The sequence below is a fragment of the Tupaia chinensis genome, unplaced genomic scaffold, assembly GCF_000334495.1.
Source record: "Tupaia chinensis unplaced genomic scaffold, TupChi_1.0 Scaffold000430_1, whole genome shotgun sequence".
Classification (NCBI taxonomy): domain Eukaryota; kingdom Metazoa; phylum Chordata; class Mammalia; order Scandentia; family Tupaiidae; genus Tupaia; species Tupaia belangeri.
The window spans coordinates 2404855-2426453 of NW_006159935.1; the positions used below are offsets into that span (position 1 = coordinate 2404855).

Here is a 21599-nt window from a genome sequence, read left to right on the forward strand (position 1 = left end):
TCATCTCCATGTCCTGCCCTACACTCTGTGGTCAGGCATTTTAATTTGTGACCTTGTAGTATCTCATTGTAGTTTTGATTGGCATTTTCCTAATCACAGGTAATACTGAGTATGTAGATCAGTTTGGAAAGTAGCATTCTTTTAGCAATATGAATCTTCTGATATGTAAGCATTTGTTTTCATTTATTTTTTTAGTCACATATACACATAACTTTTTTAGCAGCAACATAAACTGGAATCAGTTACTTCAGCCATCACCTCTAATAAGGGAGGCTCAGGCAAGAGGAACAGAACATTAAGAGACTGACGAAAATACCTATCTCTTTGCCTTCTTTCTCTCAAAAAAGGAAAAAAAAAAAGAACAAAAGTAATAATGTAGATATCATTTTATAAACTCTCGTTTATTGATATTTTCCTCTCCATCATAACTAATTATTCTACCAGTTACATTAGAAATCTAGGAAGCAATATAAGGTTGAAATAAGACACTTACGTCATTACTTCCTTTAGTGACCCAATAGCTTTTTCTAAAGTGCTTTTGTCAGGATTGTCATCGGCTGTGTGCTTCTTAAGATCTGTGATAATAAATGGTTTTTTTCATGATTAAAAAAAAATCAGTGTTTTTATTTTTTCATCGAAAACTTAAAAATATCCACCTCAAAACAGGCTCTATAGTAAACTAATACAATAAAAAGTTAAAAAAAAAAGAAAAGATACTGATGCTGCCCTATAAGTACTATGTAAACAGCCCAAAGTAAAGGATTATACATAATTTTAACTTCGTAAAAACTCACTTGCTAAAAAACTCCCTTCTATGAACATCAGTAGTTTAATAAATAGATTTTAGGTTTCAAGACAGTTCTAAACATTCTTAGGTAGAAAAAGGCAAGCATAAAACCATGTATACAGAACTTTATTAAAGTTCAGAGAAGTACTAAAAACTGAAGACATATTATGACCTTTCTTTGTGATCTGTTGGTGAAGGTCATGTGCATTTGGATGGACTGATTTTGGATGACACACAATGAAAAATAAGATTTTATGTAGGAGAAGAATTGCAATTTTAGTCAATATAACTGAAAGCAGAAGAAATAAAGTATTTCAGGCCAGACTGAGTTTTTGTAGCACCAGTGACTATTTTTAAAGATTATCCAAAAAAGATGTTTTCTATTTAAAAGACGCATAAACTCTAATGCTGAAATCTAAGAAATTTTGAAAATGAGAAGAATTCCAACCATTTTTTTAGAAAAATGTAATTCCATGAAAATATCTGAAGTAGCATGAAAGCAGATTAGACAAGTACCATTTAAAAGTAACGCCACACTAGGTAATCTCTGCACTGGTCGGATGAGGAGTTCAACAAGGCTTTGCCGTCCACATTCTGGTTTAGCTTGGTTTATCTGGAAAATTTATTAAACAATTTAAAAAGATTTCCTGCAAAGATTAGACACCCTACAAATTAGATACACTTCATCATGAGTAAGAACCAAGATAGGAGGTAGAATGGCTGCTGTTCCCTGGCAGATTCTTTGGTTGAATACAATAGCCCCCTGGCCAGACAAGGGTTACATTTGCCAGAAAGTCAGTCTGTCTACACACTTTTACAGACCCCAACTTTTAAGACTCTCTGAAGCCTAACTCATTCACAAGAAGAAAATAGTCTTATCTATTAACTATGCTGACACCATTGGATGTACAAAGTAATGTACAAGAGTAAAAGAATAAAATACTAAAGGCAAAACAAAATCTCATTGGAAAAGTTTATGGTACTTTGAGAGCTACATGTTTAGCTTTTAAAAAATAATAATAACCATATATAATATTCCCATTCATTTAGCAGCCTCTTGAACCCTGCTACCTGCAATGAAATTCTCTTAGGCTAAACATCATTGTCACCCCCAGGCACAACTAAAATGAACAGATAATATTAAGGTGTTCTTACATAGACACATTTTTATTCAAGTTATAATTTACTTATTTTTTTTTTATAAATTTAAATCCTTCAGAAATGATTCTCAAGTTTCTATTTGAAAAAAAAGTATATGAATTACCTTCAGAAAGGCATGAAATCTTGGTTTCTGTTTTTCACATTTAATAATTGTTTCCTTGCTCATTTCAAAGAAGTTCACAAAGGGAGGGTAAGTTTTTACCAAATCTTTTGACTAGGAAGACAAAAAGGGAAAAAAAAATGTTATCCATGTCACCCTTAGACAATGAAACTTTTAAAGTAAAATAATCAATAGTCACAATCTGACATATTGGATCTAAATTAAATTTTAAAGTAAGCTTTTTCTCAAATGAAATACAGAAATGTATCTTATAAACTTCTCAGTATAACATGAGTTAACTTTTGAACAAAATGCATCAATTAGTAAACATAGTATAAAACTCAAAAAAAGGTAGAAAAAAAAAGTATATCAAAGCTTATTGTATTGACATAATGTGACAAAAAATTTCTAACTTTTTTTATTGCCAGAGGGCCCATTCACTTGAGAGAGAGCAAGCAAGAGTACCCCCAATGGGCCATGGTCATACTGCAATCCCTTCTCCATGCTATCAGGATTTTGGACATGCACACCTATGTACTCCATGTATTTTTCCAGTTGCCAGGGCCAGTATTCAAAATCCACTTAGCCACATGGGATCTAGCTCCCTTAACTAGTATGCTTCAGAGCCAGTCCAATTTTTAAACATTTTAAGTTCAGAAAATATTAATTAGAAATTATCTATGCAGAAACCAAGACCTACTAATTACTTATTGAAGAATCTAATTTATCATTAAGAGATTATATTTACCCAAAAATGTCTTGGCCAACTGAAGAGATAACAGGTTCCAAAAAATATATAGCAAGAAAATACATACTTGAAATTCTCAACCATCCAGAAAAAACATCTAAGAAACTATATAGAGAGATAGACACCCTAAAAAACAATCAAATAGAATTCTTGGAAAGATTATAATACAAGAAATTAAAATCTTGCTTGAAAGAAGAATGGACCATACAGAAAAAAGAATTTTTGACCTTGAAGATAAGTCTCAAACCACCCCCCAAAAAATGAGGATAACATATGGGAAATTCTGGATACCATTAAATACCCAAATAGTCATGTAATGGGTATTCCAGAAAGTGAAGAAGCTGGTAAAGGAGTGGAAAACCTTTTCCAGGAAATACTATCTGAAAACTTTCCAAATCTAGAGAAACAAGAAGAAATTCAAACCCAAGAAATAAAAAGAACTTCAAATACTATCAACATAAAAGATCCTCTCCCGGCACATCATAGCCAGATCGGCAAAAATCAAAGAGAAAGACAATATTCTAAAACTGACAAGAAACGTCAAGTTATAATACTTACCAAGGTTATCCTATCAGGCTAACATCAGACCTCTCAAGTGAAACAATGCAGGCAAGAAAAGAATAAAATGTATTCAAAACATTAAAAGAAAAGCAATTTCAAACAAGAATACTATACCTGGCAAGATTATCCTTCAAATGGGAAGAAGAAGTAAAATCATTCTCAGATAAACAAAAACTGAAAGAATTCTCTAACTCTAGGTCAGCTCTTGAAGAAGTACTGAAGGGGGTATCATAGCAGGAAAACTAGAGTTAGCATAATGGAAATAAAAGAACAACAACAACAACAACAAAAAAAAAACAGCCAAGAAAATATGGCTATCAAAATGGCAGGGATAAACCCAAAAATATCAATAGTAATATAATGAATGTCAATGGATTAAATTTAATTAAAAGACACAAATCGGCTAAACAGATTGAAAAAAAAAAAAAAAAAAAAAAAGAGCCCCCTATAATGCTGCTTACAAGAAACACATTCATTGATAAAGATATACATAGACTGAAAAGGAAGGGTTGGAAAAAAATATTCCATGCAAAAGGAAGTCGAAAAATGACTGGGATCATAATACTGATATCAGGTCAATATATAGGAACTAATTGACCAAGAAGTATTGCACTTATAAATATCTGTTCACCTAACACTGGAACACCCAACTATGTGAAAGAGAGACTATTAGATCTAAAGAGAGCGAGACTGCAACACAATGCCCCACTGTCTCCTCTGGACCAATCACCTAGACAAAAAATAGATTTAAGATCTAAATGATACCATAAATCCAACAGATTGACAGACATCTATAGTACATTTCACCCAACAACCAAAAATACACCTTTTTCTCACCCCTACATAGAATGTTTTCTTAGATCGACCATATGATAGGGCACAAAAACAAGCCTTTACAAATTCGAAGGTACAGAATCTATACCCAGCATCTTTTCTGACCACAATGGAATCAAACTTGAAATCAATTACAGAAATGACCCTCAAAAACATACAAACACATGGAAAGTAAGCAACCTACTTCCAAATGCCTTCACAACCACTGAAGAAATTAAGACTGAAATCAAAAGGTCATTGAAACCAACGATATAATGAACACGCAAGTTTAATAACCTATGGGACACAGCAAAAACATTCATTAGGGAAGTTCATAGCAATCATTGCCACAAGAAAAAAAAAAAAAACACAAAGGTAGCAAGTGGACAACCTAATGACACATCTCAGGGAACTGGAAAGGTAACAACAAAAATAAATTAAAAAATGACAGGAGCAAAGAAATAATAAAGATTCCAGCAGAAATAAACGAAATAGAAAATAAAAGAACTATACAGACAATAAGCAAAACCATAAATAAGAGAAAATAAACAAAATTGACACACCATTAGCTAGATTAATCAAGAACAGAGAAAGGAACCAGATAAATCATCAATGAAACAGGTGATACTATAACAGACATAACAGAAATACAAAAGATCATGAGAGAATACTACAGGTAATTAAACACCAATTATTAAGAAAATTTAGATGGACTAATTTCTGGACATATATAACTTAGAGAGATTACATCAGGAAGAAATAGAAAGCTTGAACAGACCAATAACAAGCAATGAAACTGAGTTGCTAACAGTCTCTTAACGAAGAAGAGCCCAGGTCCTGATGGCTTCACTTCCAAATTCTACAAAACTTTTAAAGAACTAATCCTGATTCTCCTCAGACTGTAAAGATCCAAGAGGAAGGAACCATGCCAAATTCATCCTATGAAGCCTCCTTCACACTGATCCCCCCCAAAAGACAAGGAGACAAAAAGAAAAAAAAAAAAGAAAACTACAGACCAATATCTCTGATAAATACAGATACAAAATTCTCAACAAGGAGATCAGCATGTGGCATGGTGGTTAAGGTGGTGGACTCCCACATGGCAAACCATGGTTCGAGTCCCAGACCTGGTGGTTTACTTGCGCGCACACGCGAGTGCACTCTCCCCCTCTCTCTCTGATGAACATATGTGCCCTACAGCAAATTAAGAAAAACAAATAAATAATTATTTTTTTAAAATTCTTAAAGGGATACTAGAAGCTAGTATCCAACAACATATTAAAAAGATTATTCACCATGATCAGGAAGGCTTTATTCCAGGGATGCAAGGCAGGTTTAACATATTCAAAACAATAACGTAATTTATCAGATTAACAGAAGGAAAAATAAAAAGCATATGATCTTATCAATCAATGCATAAAAGCATTCAATAAAATACAACATCCCTTAAGGATAAAGACTGAGCAAAATGAGCATAGAGGGGACATTCCTCAGCACAGTAAAAGCCATCTATGACGAAACCATTGCTAATACCACTAAATGGGGAAAGCTGAATGCTTTTCTACTAAATACTGGAACAAGACAAGGCTGTCCTCTTTTTCCACTCCTTTTCAACATACTAGGTTGCTGAAAAAGTCATAAACTTATTTTTTCATGTTTTTCTATGCAAAAATGTGTCATGACTTTTCTGACAACACAATAGTATTGGAAGTCCTAGCCAATGCAATCTTAAAGAAGAGTTAAAAAAAAAAAAGAGTAAAATAAAAGGCATTGGAATAGCAAAAGAAGTGAAATTATTTTTATTTTCGGTGATGATTATATTTATAGACAAATCAAAAGTTACTTACCAAAAAAAGACTCCTAGACGTGATAAACAAGCACTTAAAGTGGTAGGATATAAAATCAACATACAAAAATCAATAGGATTTTTATACTGCAACAGTGAACAAACTGAGACAGAATTGAAGAAAGCAACCCCACTTACAATAGCCACAAAAAATATAAATACCTAGGACCTACAAGGAAAACTATGAAACACTCAAAAAAAAAGTTGAAATGATAGAAAAAAGGAGGGGAAAATCCCATGTTCTTGAATTAGAAAAATTAATATAATCAAAATGTAAATCCTACTCAAATTAATCCACGAATTCAATACAATTCCAATCAACTCAATGCAATACCACAGATATTCCTCACAGAAATAGAAAATAATAATCATAAAGTTTGCCTGCAATCATAAAAGGCTCCAATCACCAAACCAGTACTATGCAAAAAAAATAAAGGTGTCTCCCTTCCTGACCTTAAAATATATTACAAAGCTACGCTAATCAAAATAGCATGTTATTAGCACAAAAAGAGGCAGGTAGATCAATTAAACAGAGCTGAGAACCCAAAAATAAACCCCAAAACATACAGCCAACTTATCTTTGATAAAAGGCACGGGACAATCCAGTGGGGAAAGGAAAAACCTCTTCAGCAAATGGTGCTGGAAAAAAAGGATATCCAACAGCAAAAAAATAAAGAAACTGGAACACTATCCCTCACCGTTAACAAAAACTAACTCAAAATGGATCAAGGGTCTAAACATAAAACCTCAAACTATAAAACTATTGGTGAAAAACACAGGGAAAACTCTTGAAGACAGGCAAAGACATCTTAAAGAGGATCCCCAAAGCATAAGCAATATTTCAAAAAAAAAAAAGAGACAAATGGGACTACATTAGGCTAAAAATCTTCTGCACAGCAAAAGAAACAATAACTAGAATGAGTAGACAACCCTCAAAGTGGGAGAATATATCTGCAGACTATGCCTTGATAAGGAACTGATAACCAGAATAGATAAGGAACCCGTTAACCCACAAAAAGATAATCAATCCAATCAAAAGATGGGCAAATGAGCTGAACAGACAACTCTCCAAAGGAAGACATTATGAACGGCCAAAAGCATATGAAAACATGCTCAACATCTCTTATTGTAAGAGAAATCCAAATCAAAACCATATTAAGACCACTTAACTCCAGTCAGAAGGACTAAGATTAAAAAAATAAAGAATGCTAAGTGCTGGCGAGGCTGTAGTGGAAAGGGAATTCTCCTACACGGTTGGTTGGAATGTGAATTAGTACATCACTGTGAAGAACAATAAGAGGTTTCTCAGAAACCTACAAATAGAACGACCATATAATCCAGTAACTCCACTCTTAGATATCTACCCAGAAGAGAGAAAAACCTTCAGTCAGAAAAAAACACTTGCATGACCATGCTTATTGTAGCATTATTTATAATTCCGAGGACATGGGATAAACCCAAATGTCCAAGAAAAGACAAATGGATGGAAAAAATGTGGCACATACACTCTGTAGAACACTACTCAGTCATAAAAAACAATGAGACCTTGACATTTGATACAAAGTGGACAAATACGGAAGATTAATGCTAAGTGAAGCAAGCTGGACTATGAAAGACAGGCAGGCATTACGTGTCCCGACTCAGTACATACCAAACATCAGCACTATAGCAGAAACTGAAAAATTTTAGGATATAATAGCAGGGAGGGCAACTGTAAATACTAGAGACAGTATGATGGGTAATAGAGGGTGGAAAGAAGGCGATCAGGAAAAAAAACAACACATTTAATACACACAAAAATGAAGTTATCTGCTGATGATAATGTATATGGTAATGTCTTTGGCTTGACTAATATGTATTGTATTCATGTTGGGAAAAAACCACATTGTACACTGTAAAAATATATTGTAATTAAATGTAAAGTTTTAAAAAACGAAAAGAGGGACCAGCAGATGGCATAATGGTTTCATTGCTGGACTCCCACATAGTAGACTGCAATTCGAGTCCAGACCCAGAGGCTTAAAACCTCACACCAGCACAAGTGTGTGCATGCCCAACATCCCAGGAGGAAAATGGAGGAGAAGGGATGGTGGCATGGCCATCCCCACTGAGGGGTGATTTCTCACTTTCTGTCTCTTTGTCTCGCTGGTGAGCACATGCACCTTATAGCAAAAAAAAAAAAAAAAAAGGAAAGAACTATTAAGTCATCAGGAAAGTTATGATCTATTTTTCTATGGTTTTTCTATACAAAAGTGAGTCATGACTTGGAAGTAGGGGAAAATCCTCAAAAAACAAAAGTGTATGTGCCATGCCAGTTGTTAAAACACTGAAACTTATAAATTCTATTCAAAAACTTATAAATGTGGTTCATAAAACTTTATCAAAATGACTCATAAATTTAAGCTATCTGGTTCTTATTCTGATGAGAAAGAAAAAAAGAGCAGCTAATTTGAAGTCGTTAAGCAGAAACAGACATAATGACACCAAAAAGTGTTATCAACTAAGAAAAAATAATATAGGAAATTTCAAAGAATTATTAACCTGTGATCATTTGAAAAAGGCAAATAACTTGATATAGTAAAATGATCTTCAGGTTTTAAGACAATGTTAAATTGCACATAAGAAAGCATGTACAGTAGACAAGAACATTTCTAATATATTTTATAAACACAACCAAGTCAAACTTTTAAAACCTTTCACATTTAAACAGGTAAATTTCATTCCCTGCTAGTCCTTGAAGAGATGATACTTTAATCTGAAGACTTTAAGAAATAAAATACTTACATATTTAAGAAAGATGTCACCAATGCTTTTGCTCTCATCCCAATTAACAATTAGATCTTCAAGATCATCCTGAAATATCAAAAGTTGAAACATTTTAAGATAAATATGATGGCCCCTTATACATCTTTAAATATCATTGAGATAGGGGCCAGCAGGTGGTACTGGTTAGACTCCACAGAGTTGACAGTGGTTCAAGTCCTGGACCTGGTGACTTAAACTCATGTTGGGGACGTGTGTGCTCCAAATCCCAAGAGAAGAATGGGAGAGAAGTGATTGTGGGATGGCCATCCCAGTTAGGGGGTGATTTCTCGCTTTCTGTTTCTCTTCTCTGTCTCTCTGGTGAGTGTACACACCCTATAGCAAAAATCTTAAATAAATACATGAATAACTTATTAAGATCATTATTGGAGAGAGAATCACTTCACAGTGTCCTAAGTTTCTTTATAAAATTATTTTCTTTCTTTCATTAGCAAGCACAAGGCAGAAACAGAGAGACAGACATCCTTGACAGGATCTCATCATGCTACAGTCCCCCGCCATCAGACCTCCAGCAAGACAGGTTCTTGGGCACTCAGGCTCGGTGTGTCATGTAGACTAGGGATGCACACCCACATTCAGTCACATGGTTTCCACCACCACAGATCTGCACATTACCACCTGATGGGCCATACAAAATGTTTTAATTTAATGTGCAAAGCAATACCCCATTCCTTCTCAACAAGAATTAGCTTTTTGACTGCATAGAAAATATCATTTTAAAAACAATACAAATAACATAAAGTCAGTAAGAGTAAGCCTAACTTCCCAATATGATGTTACTATCTTTTATTAACTTTAAAGCTTAATTGGTGGTATTATAATAGAAAACAGTTTCAATACTGATGCTGAAGCATCTTATTTAGCATTAGTCTTTAAAAACTGTGGTCCGGCTGGCTCCATCAGTAACGCACCACTCAAAAGAAGCTAATTCCACGTGGCGACTGTAATTTTGTGATTTGGGTCTCTGGCCCTGCCAGCCTGAGACTGCGCATGCTCGCAGGTGCCCAACATTCCACGGCACGGGAGACTGGAGGAAGGGACTGCAGCAAGACCAGGCCTTGCGTGCATGTCTCTGTCTGTCTGTCTGTCTCTCTCTCCTGTCACTCTCACGTGCGTGTGCACACTCTACTAGAAATAGAAAAAAAAAAATTTTAATTCTTCATAGTCATTCTAAAATATCGAATATTTGTAAAAATTTTGAAGACACTTAAAAACTTTAAGACATAATAAATCACAAATCAGAGGACGAAACAAAATGTCAAGAAATGGCACACCCTCATTGAAATCCTAGGTGATTCAAAAGCAGAAATCACTCAGTAGTCTTATACCTCAAGTTCTCAAAGTGTCATCCCTGGGATACCCTTTTAATGGGACCTATGAGAGTAAAACTATTACAACAGTAAGGCTTTATTTGAGTTTTTTCACTTTTATTCTCTCACAAATACACAGTAGTTTTCTAGAGGCTGCATAATGTGTATTACAGCAGACTGAATGCGAGACAGTCTGAGTGAACGAGGGCCCAGCTTCCGTGCCACAAGAGGGAAGGTGCTGCTGCATGATGCTGGAGCCCCCGAGAGGTGCCGGTTCCATTCCTGGACTAACCTAAGCATACCAGACAGCTATGTGCACTTGTAATGACAGTTAGCTAAGCAGCTGGGTAGGAAGTTCAGGAAATGGCAAAATCTCTCACAAAAAAAATACCTATATCTCTCTATCTCTATCTTCAAAAAGAGAAAGAAAGAAAGGCAGGCAGGCAGGCAGATTGGGGTGACAGAGGGTGACATGGCAGTAAAGCACACAACTCCAAGACTGAACCACATGGCAGAGTTCCAGGTTCACATACAGAGCCCTCCATGAACATGCCAGGCACACGTGTGCCTATGACCCAGGCAGGGGGTGGGTTGTGGTATTAAGATCCTTTTGGAGGTACTCTCTGCCTCTCTCACTCATGGAAGAAATAAATAAATACATGTTTTTAAAACAAGGAGCTAAAAATAACACACCAAAAAAACGGAAAGAGAAAAGGCCATATAAAAACCAGACTTCTAGGGCTAGCAGGTGACGTGGTAGTTAAGGGGGTTGGACTCCTACATGGTTGATTGTGGTTCAAGTCTCAGACCTGGCAGCATGCTTTCTCACTTTCCCCTTCTATCTCACTCCCTCTGTCCCTCTCTGGTCAAATGAAAACAAATAAATAAATTTACATAAAATAATTCTTAAAGAAAAAAAAAAAAAACTGTCTTCTGGAGTCAGCCCATGAAAAAAAAAAAAAAAAAAACTGTATTCTGGAGTCAGCCCATGACTTGGTGGTTACGGTAGCTGGATCATACATAGGTGACTGCATGGGTCAAGTCTCAGACCCAGAAGCTTGAAACACACACCAGAAACATGAGTACATGTGTGCAAAATCCCAAAAGGTGGCAGAAATGAAGAGACTGCAATGCAACCATGCCCCATGGGGGGTGGTTCCCACTGTCTCTCTCTGTCTCATTCTGGCAAGGACACATGCCATCTGTAAATATATATACAGATACATACAACACATACATACACACATACATATATTCATACATATTAGGTCATCAGGAAAACCACGACATATTTTTCTGCTTTTCTATGCAAAAATGCATCATGAGTTTCCCAACAACTCGATACAAAATGTACATGTACATTTATATTTATTTATATAAATAATAAGTATTCTGGGTCAGCCTGTGGCAGGCACTTGAGTGAGCTGGATCCCACATGGCTTAAAACTCATGCTGGGTGTGTGTGTGCGTGCATGCCCAAGATCCCAAAAGGAGAATGGAGAAGGGGTGGCATTGTGGCCATCCACTTTGAGGAGTGTTTCCTGCCGTATAGCAAAAATCTCTCTTTAAAAAAAAAAAAAAAAAAGGTAAACTAGTCTGAAATTATTAACTTTTTATGCAAATACAAATTCAGTTTCTCTTTTAGAACTAGAAATTAACTGACTCTGATGGAGGATTTTGATAAATTACAAGTATTTGCCGACTGAATTTTTACTAACGTATTTATATTTCTGCTTAAACGCATACTAAAATTCAAAGCAATTTAGTATATCTGTTTGAAAACATTCTATAATTCACATTGATCCTTTTACTGGGATGTGGAATACATGGGTTGTTTTAAGGAGAAAACTGATCAATCCTGTTCAATTACCAATAAGAAAAATAAGACAAAACAAAGAAAACTACTTTTCAGGTAAGTAGTTTAAGAGTTTAGTTAAACCTGAAATTACTTTAAGAGTGAACATGTACACCTGGAAATCATACCACTTCATCAAAAGAAAATCATTTATTTATTTATTTTAAATTTAGAAGTGACTTTTACTTTATGTCATTGTATACATTCAGTCATTGTACCTCACTCAACTTGAAAGGGAACTTACCCAGCATGAATACACTTCACACCAGTCCAGCTGAGGATGCTAGACACGTTGCATCAACAATCACCAATTTCTGTGTCCCACAAATGCCTCGCCTCTCTACTTTTCTTCTTGATTTCATTCCTCACTCCCCTCCTTCCCCCACACTGTCTCCAGTACCCATAACCATTTTCCATGCTTCTATATCCTCTGACCTTCCGTTTCTGCTAGAGAGTGTGGAAAGTTGGTATATGTTAAGTAGATGGCATTGCTTTTTATGGTTTGGGCATTTATCTAGCTATAAATAGAGAAATTAATCAAATGACTGCTAGGTATCTTTACTTAAGTTTTTCAAACTAACCAAACCAAAGCAAAAACATGCAACCATATCAGTAAAAAAAGAAAAAAAGTATTATAAGCTATATGTCTCAATAAGAATGAATGGAATAAAAGAACTAATGGAAATTTAAAAAGAAAAACAGGCGAACAACTAACATTTATTAATAATGCACTAAAACAAAAGGACAAAAGATTCAAAGAAACAAACGAGGGAGTAAAAAGTTTTAGGTACAAAACTTATTTAGCTAATCAGAAATGCCTAAGAGATCACAATAGATACACATAATCAAAACAAAAATCTATTGAGCTAACATACACATTTACCTTTATTTTAGTGTGCACATCAAAGATATCTGGGATGCTCCCAAAAATAGTCTTAATCTCTTCTGAGGCAAGGATGGGCCCACCACGTTGTCCCTCCTCTTCCAATGGTACTTGAAATAACTACATGGAAAAAAGATTAGTTTAAATACATTATGGGAAAAGAAAAAAGCTAAAATATAAGCAATGATAAATAAGAGATGAAATGTTCATGGTGAAAGAAAAAAGCAATTAAAAAAGAATCCCCAATTCTGAGGCAGTTTCTCTTGTAACATTTTCTATTTTATTCATTTATAAACTATATGAGTGTGTACTCACTCACACATTCACATACTTATCTATATACACACACACTTTCATTCTCGTTAAGAAATGTTATATTCAAAGTAAGTAAAAGTTGGGGGACCAGCAGATAGCATTAATGGTTATGTCGCTGGACTCCCATGTAGTCAAACGGCCTTTCGCGTCCTGGACCTGGCAGCTTGAAACCCACGTGGGGCACATGTGCTTGCCTCTGAAAACCCCAAGAGGAAATGGAGAAGGGATAGTGCATAGCCATTCCCCCTGGTGGGGCATGATTTTTCGCTTTCTTTCTCAAGAAAATCATAAGCAAACAGTTACTTATATATCTAATATAAGTACCAAAGTGTTTTATAAATGGTAGCAAAGAAAGTTGGTTTAGGAAAAGAGACTAGCTTTGAAGCTAGAGGACCTGATGTATTCATGTTGTTGCTTGTATTAACCTAAAAAACTAAAATAAGAACTCCAAGAATGAGTTTAGCGAAGATCGATGTACGTGCCGGTGCACGCGCACACTCATGCTGAACCAGTTAGTTACATGTCTACACGCCAGTGATGCACAAGTGGAAACGGAGTATCTAGAAAGCACAACCACTCACGATATATATCACAATACTTGGGTGTAAATAAATGTGCAGCGATATGGAAAACTTATCCTTCTAAAACACGAGTCAGATGCCACCTTCGATGCAGATCAAACTCGCACTGCAGACGTGAGGACGTGACTGAGCACTCCTCGCCAGGGCCTCTCTGGCAGCCCCAGCTCTCGCAGCTCGCACGGCCCACCTTCCCCTCACTCCTCATGCAGCCTCAGTTGTCTTGTTTGCTCAGTCTCAGACAGACTTCCTGCCCATGGTTTCTGCACAGACCAATGAGACTAAAACTCTTCCACTTTAGCTTCTTCGTGACGTTTTCCCAATGCACTACCACGGAAAATTTCGGTCGAATACTTCCCTAACCTGCAAGACTAGTAAAACTCTCCCTTCAAGTGCTCATAAACTTTCACTTGGTATTACAATCAGGTGTGCATATTTTTTTTTTAAGATTTATTTATTTATTTAATTTTGCTACAGATCATGTGTGCTCACAAGAGAGAGAGACAAAGTAAGAAAGCAAGCCACCAGTTTCTGCGGTCAGCCACATGAGAGTCTAGAGCCTTGACTACTACTCCGCCTGCTGGTCCAGGTGAATACGCTTCATCCCCTCCTCAAGTCCAAGCTTCTGTAAAACTGAAATTCTCTTTACACCTGGCAGAGCACTTCATATTAATCAGGCATCTGAGTATCATACAGAATAAACAAAAGAGTTCCTGGATATTAATTTACTTTGGGAGATAAGTTAAAATTAAGTTATTCCAAAACCATTTCTAAAACAAGAGAAGACTAGTTTCTAGGCCTAGTGATTAAGGGAGCCAGATCCCACATGGCCAACCACAGAGTTCAAATCTCAGCCCAAGTGGCTTGAAAAACACAGCAAGCACATGTGTCCAACGCTGACAGGATGGAGAAACAGGGGAGACTGCAGCATGACGCTGCTCCACTAGGCAAGGGGGACTTTTCCCCTTCCCTCCTTCTCTCCCTGTCCCTCTGGCAAACACATATGCTCTCTGGCTTATTAAAAAAGAAGAGAAAATATCAGTCTTAAAAGAAAATAAATATTAAAGAGAACAGTATCATTATTTAGGCCACAATCTTTTAAATAAAACCTTGGCTGAGCTAATACCAGCAGAGGGGTATGAAATTTTGTTTCTAGTCTAATAATTTCATTGGCTTTTTAAAAAGGAGCTTTAGTGAATTTAACTGATATGCAAATTAGACTTCTGAAACGTCAGTGCATTTTGCCATGGCCTGAAAGGATCTACACTTCTAGGTAATAAATGCCACCAAAGTACATGAGTGGTATATGCCGAAGGGATTTTCTGCTACTCAGCCACATTTTGGCTCACTATAAAAACTTCAAGAAACTCATCTAGGATGATTTCCCTGAGGAAGAACAAAGCTGACTTAAAGCAAGTGAAGTTTAACACAGCAGAGGGCCCCATAAACCTTGCCTACTGCTAAACAAACAAAAAAAAATCTACGACCACTACAAAGGAAAACTTTCCATTTTTTATCCACGCATTTTATAATGATACAAGTAACTAAAAGCTATCAGATGGGACCTTCACGAGTGACTGCAAGAATCAAGGGCCAGCTGGCGATGTGGAGGTTAAAACAGCCGGATCCCACGGGCCAACTGTGCGATTCACACCCCAGACGCAGCAGTTGGAAGGCGCACCAGGTGTGTGTGTGCACGTGTACCCAAAATCCCTAAAACAGAAATGCAGAGGGGAGTGCAGCGTGGCCATCTCCACTCAGGAGTACTTTTTCACTTCCCCTCCCTCTATGTCTCGTATGTACTTTTACCTATTAATAAATAAAAAAGAATTAAAATAAAGATTTAAAACTAATCCCAAATCAAAACCTCCTTTATCACTTTCTACTCAAAGGCAAAGTTGCTAACATCACTGTATTACCATTACCTAAAACAAACCTATTAATAGTCCTTCTTTCCACAGAATGTCCTATTGTCTTTCAGGTTTTGAATTTTAGTTTTATTCCTTAATATTATTCTATAAAAATTGATTAGAACTGCTTTTCTTTAGAAATACAGCAGATTTTAATGGTGGTAAGCGATGCGTTAACATTTAGTTATGACTAACCCCTGCATACTTCACATACACATAAGAGGATTACTGGAAAAACAGACATCTATATCAGTATGCTTCATTATTATTTAGACAATCTTTCTCAGACACATAAAGTAGTAACGAAAGCAATTACTCTACAACAAATGCTTCCAGAAAATGTTATCTACTCTACTGAGGATTTTTCTCTCTGTAAACTGATTATTTAATTGGCCAGTTCGTGGCCAAGTGGTTAAGGGAACCAAACTCCACAGGGCTAACTGTGGTTCAGGTTCTAACCCAAGTGGATTCAATCGTGCCAGGCATGGATGTGAGTGCCCCAAATCCCAACAGAAGGCAAAGGTAAGGAAGAGACTGGAGTTTGAGCACACCCTTTGTGGGGAAGGCCACACTCTGTCTCTTAGGTAAGCACATGAGCCCTCTAATACTGAAAATACGGTCATCAAATAACAACAGTGCTATTTCTAGAGGAGTAAAAGGAACCACAGGGTGGAGCATCCTTTATCTGAAATGTGAGACCAGAGTGTCTGGATTTCAGACTCTGAAACATTTAAATCAACACAAGGAGAAACCTTGCGGATGGAACGCAAGCCTAAACAGGAAATGTGTTTCTACTTCACATACACCTTCCACACAGACTGAAAGTATGGCATACCTTGTTTTCGCTTTGCATTTTTTTGACTCTGACCCATCACATGAGGTCAGGTGGAATTTTCCACTTGTGGGGTCATGTCAGCACTGGAAAACTTCCAAACATTGGAGCATCTCTGATTCTTGATTTCTGAATTAGGATATTCAGTCTTTGTGACTGTTATGCCATTCCCCTAACAGTAGTTTTATAATAAATTCTCATTTTTAATATCTATATTTAAGTTGTATGCATTTATATAATCTTGTAGGAAATATCTTTTAGGAGACCAGCAGTTGGCGTAATAGCTGTATCGCTGGACTCCCATGCAGTTGACAATAGTTTGAGTACCAGACCCGGTGGCTTAAATTCACGCCGGGCGCGTGTACATGCGTGCCCAAGATCCTGAGAGGAGAATGGAGGAGAAGGGATTGTGGCGTGGCCATCCCCCCTGGGGGTGATTTCTCACTTTCTGTCGCTCTGTCTCTGTCTTTCTGGCAAGCACACACACACCCTATAACAAAAACCTCTCTCAAAAAAAAAAAAAAAAAAAAGAGTATCTTTTAGATTTTTTTTAACTTAGGAACACTGGAACACAACCCAGTTCATACTTACCTGAATAATTGTTGCCAATATATTCACATAATTACTCTCAGTCTGATAGAGCTCTTTGGCAACCTGCCACCTTGCTGACTGCTTTGAAGGAACAGGAGTGGAGGTTTTGGAAGACTTACTACAAGACTTTGGTGTTTCTGAAAGGTAAAAAGAGAAAACACTTAATGAAAGTCAGATATATGTACCAAACATTAAACAGACTTAACAGGAAAGAAAGAAACCTGCTCTTATGAATACATCACGTGATTTCCTAGAGTAAAATTTCCTCATAGTATAAGGCCAGAAAACAAAAAAAATAAGGTCAAGATTATCACTGGCGGGACCAGCAGTTAGCATAATGGCTATGTTGCTGGATTCCCACGTAGTCAACCGCGGTTCACGTCACGGACCCGGTGGCTTAAAACTCACGCCGGGCGCATGTGCGTGCGTGCCCAAGATCCCGAGAGGAGAATGGAGGAGAAGGGATTGCGGCGTGGCCATCCCCCTGGGGGGTGATTTCTTGCTTTCTGTCTCTCTGTCTCTTTCTGGCGAGTGCACACGCCCTATAACAAAAACCTCTAAAAAAAAAAAAAAGATTATCACTGGCTCCCAGGCTGGCCCCATAATGCAATGGTTAAGGAGCCAGATCCAGCAGACCCCAGTTAGAATCCCAGTCCCAGCAGTTTGGAAAGCATGACTGTACATGTAGGTGAGTGCTCAAAATCCTAATGGTCAGGACAAATGAAGGAGAAGGGATTGCAGAGTGTCCACACCCTAATGGGGTGCCATCTCTCCTCCTCCCCACCCTCCCCATGTCACTGTAGAAAAAAAAGAAAGCTAATTCCAAATTGACAGATATTCTACCAAGTAAATGGCCTGTACCCTTAAAAACCCTCCAGGTCACTAGAACCCTACCAGGTCAGAGGGGACAGCAGAAAGATTACCTAACAACATGTGGTCCTGGACGGGATCCCAGACCCGAAGAGCCTTCTATTGCTTTTAAAAAAAAGTGGTATTAGAACTGGTGACATCTGAAGTCTGTGTAATACCTGATAGTATTAATGTTAATTTCCTCACTACAAGAACTGTCATTTAAGAAATGTCCTAGAATTTCGGGAGATAGACATTTAAGTATTCAGAGCTATAAAGCATATCACATCTGCAACTTCCTCTCAAACAGCCCAGGTAGTAAAAAAATTAAAAAAAAAAAATGTGTGTGTATATATAGAGATTTTTTACTGAATATATACTAAGGCAAACCTGGTAGAAGAGTTGGAGAATAAAGGCAGAAAATACAGGAATCTTTGTAATGCTAAAACGACATAGCTTAAAAAATACTGAGGTTAAAGAAGAAGAGAAAAAGGCTGTTTCGGCTGCACAGGGACAACGGCGGGGGGGGCTGGGGCAGAGCGCCAGCACAACCGTCCCACGCGCGGCTGCCTGGAACGCTCAGAGGCAGGATGACTGGCGCTCAGTCGCCCAGGCACGATACCATGGGAAGTTAGGAAGGCGTGGGCAGGATCACGCAGGCTGGAGTCTACAGTAGTACAAAGCTCCTCGAGGGATGACACGATTTAATTTATATATTTTTAAAGACTTCTCTAAGTGCTGCTTGTACAAAGGCAAAAACGGAAAGACTCGACTGCAGTCGTCTGACATGTCACTCAAGAAACTGATAAAGGGAAGGTGGCAAAGGAACAGAGAGGTCGAAAGTGGTGGAGTGGAGAGTTGTAGTCTGGACTGTTGAAGTGAAGATGTCTCTTAGACGTGGACAAAGAGGCGTCAAATAGAGAGCTGGACGGGGAAAGACACACTGGGAGTCATCAGCATGTACATGTTAAAGTCACCAAATTCAGTGAGGTCATTTAGGGGTAACACAATAGAGAAGCGATAGCTCAAGAAACACACATTCAGAGTTAGAGAATTTAAGCAAAGGAGAATGGAAAGTGAGTAATAGATCACAAAAGCCAAGTAAAAAAATTGGCCATTAAGAAGTTTTCATGTGCTGAATGCTACTGATTACATGAAAACTGTCTGTCTCCCCAGCAAGAGCAATTTTATGTATTGGGTCATTAGAAAAGTCATGATCACTTCTGCATACAAAAACAGAAAAAATACACCCTAACTTTTCTGATGGATTGCAGCTCAACTGGCACAGGTTGAAAGGACAATGAGAAACACGGAAATGTGACAATGGATAGAGCTAATTATTTGAAGTATTAACAATTTGCTTTTAAAATAGCTCTAGGGCCAAGTGGTGGCGTGATGGTTAAGGCTCTGGACTTCCACACAGACAATAGGTTTTGAGTTCCAGACCTGGTGGTTTGCTCGCTCGCTCTCTCTCTCTCTCTCTCTCTTTCTCTCTGTTAAGCATGCACTCCCTATAGCAATTAAAAAATAATAATAAATAAAATTAAATAAATAATTCTTTAAAATAAATAAACAGCTCTATCACTCTAGCTGTGTAACCCTGGACATGTTATCTGACTCTCTGTACTTCCATCTAGTCATCTGTAAAACGGGAATAATAAAATCTGTTACTAATACATCAAATACATGAAGCACTTAACATAGAGTGAGCAGTCATTCAACGGAGCATTATTGTGCTCAGCTTGCCATACCTCAGTCAGAACAAGACTAATTAAAAACAAAAGTCTGTCATATTCAGTGCAGCAGAGATTTATGTACACTCTAACAATATCACTGAACTTTAAACATCAGTATTTTCAGGGGCTGGCCTGTGGCCCGGTGATTAAGGGAGCCAGATCCAACATGGCTAAACACAGTTCAAGTCCCATCCCTGTGTACGTGCACGCTCTAAATCCCGACAGGATGGAGAGGACAGGACTGCAGTGTGACCACGCCCATTAGGAGGTGCTTCCTCCCGCTTGCTTTCTGCTTGTCTGTCTGTGGTGAACACAGATGCCTCCCAGTAAATTTAAGAAAAAAAAATGTTAATGTGAATTACCTCCGTAATTAATGCTAGACTCTGGTGTGTTGGAGATATCGAGGAGTGACCCTATAGAAAGGGAATGTTCAGCTGATGGCCGCTTACGGGGAGGGAAAGGTGACAAGTCTGTCTCCCGTGAAAGTTGAGCAAGTGTCTCTTTTAAACGACGTCTTTTGCGAGTGCTGTTTGGTGTATTTAGCGAAAGCAATGACACTGATTTCTTGAGCTCAGGAGTATTAGCCTGCAATCAAAAGCACAAAAGCTCTGTTCTACTTCCACGATTCTTTACCACAGAGACAGGAATAAGAGAACAATGTATTACACAGCTGACAAACTTGGATTTTGCACAGTAATCATACAACCCTACACTCAGCCAGGCAATTCTGAAGCTTCAAAAAGACAATAGTCAAGAGACCAGTGTAATTGTCTAACCCCTAGCACCTAATTACTTTTTCGTTCATAGCACTACAACCATTACATATTCATCTGAAATCTTGTTTATTATTTACTCCTCCCTTAGGCCATAAACTCATGGGGAAGGAGCATTCATGGTCTGTTCACTGGCGTTCAGCACAGTGCTCTTCAGTATTTGCTGAGCTCTCTCCCTAAATCTAAAGCATACTTTTAAAATTTTGTTACAGGGACCACTAGATGGTATTAATGGCTACATTGCTGGAATACCACATGGTTGACTATGGTTCATATCCCCAGACCCAGTGGCTTAAAACTCACACTGGGCATGTGTGTGTGCATGCCCAAAATCCTGAGGAAGAAGAGATTGTGACGTAGCCATCCCCCCAGGGGGTTGTTTCTCTCTTTCTGTCTCTAAGTCTCTCTGGCAAGCACACATGCCATATAGTAAAGGTCTCTCAAAAAATAAATAAATAAATAAAATAATAAAAATCTTTTCTTAAAATGTTTACACTGAGTACAGAAGAATCTAAAAATAGTGCAGTATGGCTCCTATTCAGACTTTATAAAAGCAACAAATCAACATCTGCTCTTCAGTACTCCCCTCATCATCACAGCCTGCTTCTATACCTTTACGGCATTTTGGGGAAAGATGCCCCTCTTCACTGAAATCCAACAAGGCTGGATTTTCTCTGCCTGAATTCTACTGTTAAAAAGTGACATGCCCAAAAGCCCACGAGAACACAGGAGAAGGGATTACAGCAAGGCCATCTCGGAAGGAAAGGGGGGCATTTCTCATTTTCTTCTCTGTCTCTGTCTCTCTCCAGTGAGCACAAGTGCCCTATAGCAAAACTTAAAAAAAAAAAAAAGAAAAAAAGATGTATTAAGTAGTTGCTCTTCTCAGGAGGCTGACTTTGTTCTAACGAGGACCCTAGGAGAATCCCACTTTACTGACGGTTGACTTGACGCAGACCGGGAAGTTTGTGGCCCAAGGTCACACAGCTGGAAAGGGGCAGAGCCAGGACTTAGACGGGAAGTAGCGCTGGAGCCTGCCTCTGTGCACTGCACTGTCCCCAACGAAGGGCACCACACGCAGCACTGCCAGGATTCCGCCCTGCCTGCTTCATGCTGGGCAGCCACTGGGGG

The 21599-nt window shown here is 37.8% G+C and overlaps 1 protein-coding gene across 2 annotated transcripts in view; it reads right to left on the bottom strand.

The window, feature by feature from the left end:
* ECT2 (epithelial cell transforming 2) overlaps nt 1-21599 on the bottom strand; it is a 66015-nt gene that overhangs the window by 25508 nt on the left and 18908 nt on the right. For both annotated transcript variants that reach the window (XM_006155049.3, XM_006155048.3), the window contains 7 exons: nt 20061-20283; nt 17114-17250; nt 12888-13007; nt 8801-8869; nt 2052-2162; nt 1304-1400; nt 494-575 (listed from right to left, as the gene is read on the bottom strand). In XM_006155049.3, the coding sequence (XP_006155111.1) occupies nt 494-575; nt 1304-1400; nt 2052-2162; nt 8801-8869; nt 12888-13007; nt 17114-17250; nt 20061-20283 (839 nt within the window). The remainder of the gene's footprint in view (nt 1-493; nt 576-1303; nt 1401-2051; nt 2163-8800; nt 8870-12887; nt 13008-17113; nt 17251-20060; nt 20284-21599) is intronic.